The sequence below is a fragment of the Hypomesus nipponensis genome, chromosome 10, assembly GCF_054491055.1.
Source record: "Hypomesus nipponensis isolate SF chromosome 10, ASM5449105v1, whole genome shotgun sequence".
Taxonomy (NCBI): Eukaryota; Metazoa; Chordata; class Actinopteri; order Osmeriformes; family Osmeridae; genus Hypomesus; species Hypomesus nipponensis.
In genome coordinates, this window is record NC_140370.1 from 1,883,162 (window position 1) to 1,887,907 (window position 4,746).

A 4,746-nucleotide genomic window follows, 5' to 3' on the forward strand; every position below is an offset into this window, starting at 1 on the left:
TTCAAAGCTCGATTTTAATGGCAAAAATGAGTTGCTAGCAAGAGGGAGGCCTATGCCAACCTTACCTGAACTACACTAGCAAGAGGGACCACAAATTGTCCGCTCGTTTCAAAGGGACTGGTATGACAAAAAAGATTGGCTATGTGGCTGTGCTAGCAGTCAGCGGCTGTACGGTACTGCCATCGGCGGATGGATTTTATCTACAAATAATCTACCAATTGGTGAGTCAGAAACTATTTTGGGTTTAATTTTGAATTTGTTGAATTAATGCCGACTGCAAGCCATTTGCCCTTCATATTCAATTGAGCAGTGTGTGTTCTCATTGTTGCTGACTGACCAACATAATTGGCCGCTGTGCAATAATTAAGGATAAAGATGGTTGCATTCTGATGCTGGACATGCTGGGTGTGTGTGTGTGCGTGCGTGTGCGAGAGAGAGAGACTACATATGTCATATCATGAGAGTAAGATATGTCATCCTGATTGGACATTTCTTGATATCAACCGTGCATGTGTGCTGCGCTTGTGCGTACTGTTTTGACGTAGCCTATTAGCCTAAACAATAAATTAGGTAATCTGTCTTTCATAACTCAGTGCCTACCCTCTTACTGACATCACCGAACGTCACTGGATACAGTGGTAATGGATAAAATGTTTAAACTATATTAATTGATACTGATCTATTCGAAATACAAACCTCAATGGAACCTCAGCATTTAAATGAACACTGACGCTGACAAACCAGTATTTTCCACTTATGTTAATGGTCAAAAAACTTGTTCAACCTTGAAAAAGGGACAAACACACAAACGGCATTGGAAAATTTATTATGATGTTTCTTGTTTCTTCTCGTCAACATTAAATTAAGTGGGCCAGAAAGTATAATCTCTCCACACAGAGACTGTTTAATAAACAAGCCATCTTAACTTCCAGTGCATGATCGTAGCATGGTTTGGGGCCTTTCCACTTGTTACTGGTTGGAGCCAGCCACCCGCTCAAACACTCCGCCCTCCATGGCTGCACAAGCAGGCTTTTGTGGCCAGGGCTGAAGGCTTCATTGATGGTAGAGCTGGCCAAGGGCCCAGGCCCTGTACCTGCTGCCTGCCCTAGAACAGGAAGCTCCATGCTACACAGTCAACACCAAAGCAACATCAGAAATGCTCAGTACTCATATAGTCACTTTGTAGTTAATAGTCCGCTGGTAGATAGTCATAATACATACTGGGTGAATGGGAATGTGATTATAATACAATGATGGGGTGACGTCAGGGTTCTGAGCTTTCAGAAGTAGAATGATTACTGTCTAGCAGAATGATTCCTTTCTATCTAGAATAAGAGTTTTGAGTGTCCATAGAGAACCAAATCAGTATTTTTTATATTGTTGACCTCTAGACTTCTTTCACATTCTTGATTTTCCTTAAACGTTTCATGTAAAAAAATTGGTGGTTTGCAGTTTGGTGGTATCTGGAGCAGCTCCAAAGTAAATATGTAGGACCTATCATGAATAAGCTGGGTGTATATATGTTTGGTTTGGTATGTGTGTGAGGCATCAGTGGGGTGAGTGAATGGGTAGGCTTGTATGTGGGGACATTTTGTTTTTCCGGTGGTAATCAAGACCCAATTTTCACTTTTCCATTTGATGGCATTGGGCTTTGCAGCCAGCTGTGACCTACCCTCCCTTCCTCTGATATCCACAGCCAGCCATGTTCTTGTCCATTTGGCCATATCCCAGAACTCTCTTCTGAACTGTTTCAAACTCTTGGGAAGTGAGACTTAAAGACAAAAGAGAAAGGAGAAAGCAGGTCATGTTTCCGTGACTAAAATGATGGTATGAAAATGTGTGTCAGTGCTAAGTTAGGACCTGTGGAATGTAGGTCAAAGATGAATAAGGAGAGACAGAGAAAGGAGGTGTAATGAAATGAAAGCAAAGAAAGATGATGTGGAAAATTAAGATTGCAGATTGAGGTTGAAAGACTGATCATAAAAACTAGAGAGAGCAGGGAGGTAGAAACAAAAAGGAAAGCCTTAGCAGAGGCCATCTGGAGCTAGTGAGTACATTCCTTTCTCTGACCTCCCAAGTGGAGAAACCATTTACAAAGACTAGACTTTGCAGCAAGAATGACCTGGGCTCAATCCCTGCTTGGGGTCTGGTGGTAATTCGGTAGGGTATCCTGGGCTTTCTGTGTGGAGTTTACATGTTCTCTCTGTGCTCACATGGGTTTCTTCTGCTGCTCCCTCTCTTGACACAAAAATAATCATTTTATTTCCCTCCATTGGTTGTCACTACTTAGAAATAATGTCTAGTGCTGTCTAGGAGCCCTGCATTTGTAAATGATAATGCCTAGTTATTCCACAGGTAACTCTCAAATAATCCCTCCTGTGAATTTGCATTTTTTAGAGACTATTGATCCTGCACCAACTCTAATTGGGGACAACCACGACATGTCCGGGGGGGGGGCTACGATGTTGCCACAAAGGACCCTTTTCAGGACATAACGGAGCGAGCCTTTACCTACGAGTATGAGGACACAACAAACTCCCCGCCCGTGGAAGATGATGAGGGTAAGAGCTGTTTTCAATCATGAGCATGCTTGGTAGAATAGCATTCCAACCCCAAGACGTTCTAATGTTTTCTCATGGTGTGAACAATGTATCTCACGTCAGTGTTGTTGTGTGCAGGTGTTCTGGGCCCTGGGGCAATCACAGCCATCGTCATTGCAGTGTTCCTGGGTGCCTCCGTCCTACTGGCCCTCATTGTCATCACACTCAGGAAGTTCACTGCCTCCTAGGCACTTAACATCCTCTATCTCATCCTTCTTCTAAATACTTCTGTGTCTTCTCTTATGTGCTTAATTTCTCGAACCGCTCCTCTTTTCTTTTTCTGTTCTCTCTCTGTCTCTTTCTCTCTTCCTTGCTCCAACTTTCTATATCTCTTCATCAAAGTAACCATTAGTGACCTATGTCCATATATCCATATCCTCGATCTGAATGCTGTTTGGAGGTGGCAGGTCCTTTTGGCCAAGAAGTGTTTCATAAAGAGATTCAGATTAATTTAATTATACTGTTTGGCACACTTGTCCACTAGTTAACAATGGTGCTTACATTTAGTCATTTAGCAGACGCTATTATCCAGAGCGACTTACAGTAAGTACAGGGACATTCCCCCCGAGGCAAGTAGGGTGAAGTGCCTTGCCCAAGGACACAACGTAATTTGGCACGGCCAGGAATCGAACCGGAAACATTCTGATAACCAGCCCGTTTCCTTAACCGCTCATCCATCCGAATAATGCTGTGTTAAAGACTGGCAGGTTTCTCCAGTTCTAAATTATAGCATGTCGATGTACTAGGATTATTAGAGTTAGGCTTAAGTACTTATTTGTAAACTTCTATAGTTTATACTTAGAAGTTTATACAAACTGTTGTTTTTTACCTATGCCATCATTATTTCTTTACCTATGCCATCATTATTTCTTTATGTTTGACTTTGTTTGTTTGTTGTGGGACTAGGATTTGTGCTCTTGTTATTAAATTGACCACCATGGTAATTTTATCCATATTTCTGATGGTACATTTGATTGAGATGGTATTCAATGAAAGAATTCACCCCCTGTACTAAAGTGACCATTATCCATAAGGATTTTTTTGATAGTACAATTTTTTTTAAATCTGTATATTAGCAATATGATCCCTTTCTATTTACATACAATATTGGCCAAAATGTCATCCCCCCAAAAAAACATTTGTAGATGAAAATGCTGGCATCTTCGATGAATGTAAAACAGCATCTTGTTTGGTTTGTCTTGAAAGCAAATATCATGCTTGATTATAAAAAGAAAGTGTTTGCATTTTGGTGTATGTACTGTATACATGCGTGATTGTGTGCTTTTTTGTGTGTTTGTGTGAATAGTTTTTTGGTTCAGCAAGAGAATTGAATGATTGATTTGTTTTATTTCATTTAACAGGTATTGTATTCAGCAGTGGCCTCTTACAGGCCAATTAATTCTTCTGTAACAGCAGAAAATGATGTATTTGTGATGATTTCATGGTCTATTTAAACAATGTAACTTTAAAAAATATATATTTAATCAATAAACCAACCAACTAAAATTTGTGTCATTTTTTTAATATTGCCTATTATGCTAGTGCAGTGCCTGTGGTACTTATTTCAACCTGTGATTGGTTTTCGTACTTGTAGTTTAACAGAATGTGCTTTCTCGTACCAGGGGAGCCCGGCAAGAACCTCAGCACTGCGTCCAAGAGAGCGACAGCTGCTTTCCTCTGATGAGGGAGCACACCTGAGAGGACTGGGAGGGGTGCACAATGGAGACAAAATAGTGTGTCTCTCCTAACTTCTGAAAGTGTGTCCCCACAGGCAGAGAGGCGGACGACTGAAGAGGCACAAAGAAAAGACTGAAGCACTCAAGGCGTATTAATAGCCCTTGAGTTCCCTGGGCTATGAACTTTTTTGTTCTTTTTTTTGGGCCCCCCGCCCGCTAATCGCAAATGTCCAAAGTTTCGTCTTGGTAGCAATTGAGTTGCTTGTATTTTTATTCCATTGCACGGTTTAGGCTGTAATTCAGTTTTTGTGGCAAAAAGTGCCTTGTGTCAACGAAGGGAACTGTGCAGCACACGTTAGCAAAGACTCATGGATACAACCTGCATTGCTGTTGCACTCACAGCAAGTGAGCAGCATTATACATATAATAAATTCAAGACTTGCATGTACAGTAAGTAATGTCACATTAAA

General features: G+C 41.1%; 1 protein-coding gene across 1 annotated transcript; it reads left to right on the forward strand.

The window, feature by feature from the left end:
- Positions 1-2,437: 2,437 nt before the first annotated feature.
- On the forward strand, positions 2,438-4,391 carry snorc (secondary ossification center associated regulator of chondrocyte maturation; the record flags this gene model as incomplete). The annotated part of the gene is made up of 2 exons (XM_084707535.1): positions 2,438-2,561; positions 2,679-4,391. Coding segments are annotated over 2 exons (234 nt in total), but the record flags the coding sequence as incomplete, so codon positions are not given.
- Between the last annotated feature and the right edge of the window lie 355 nt (positions 4,392-4,746).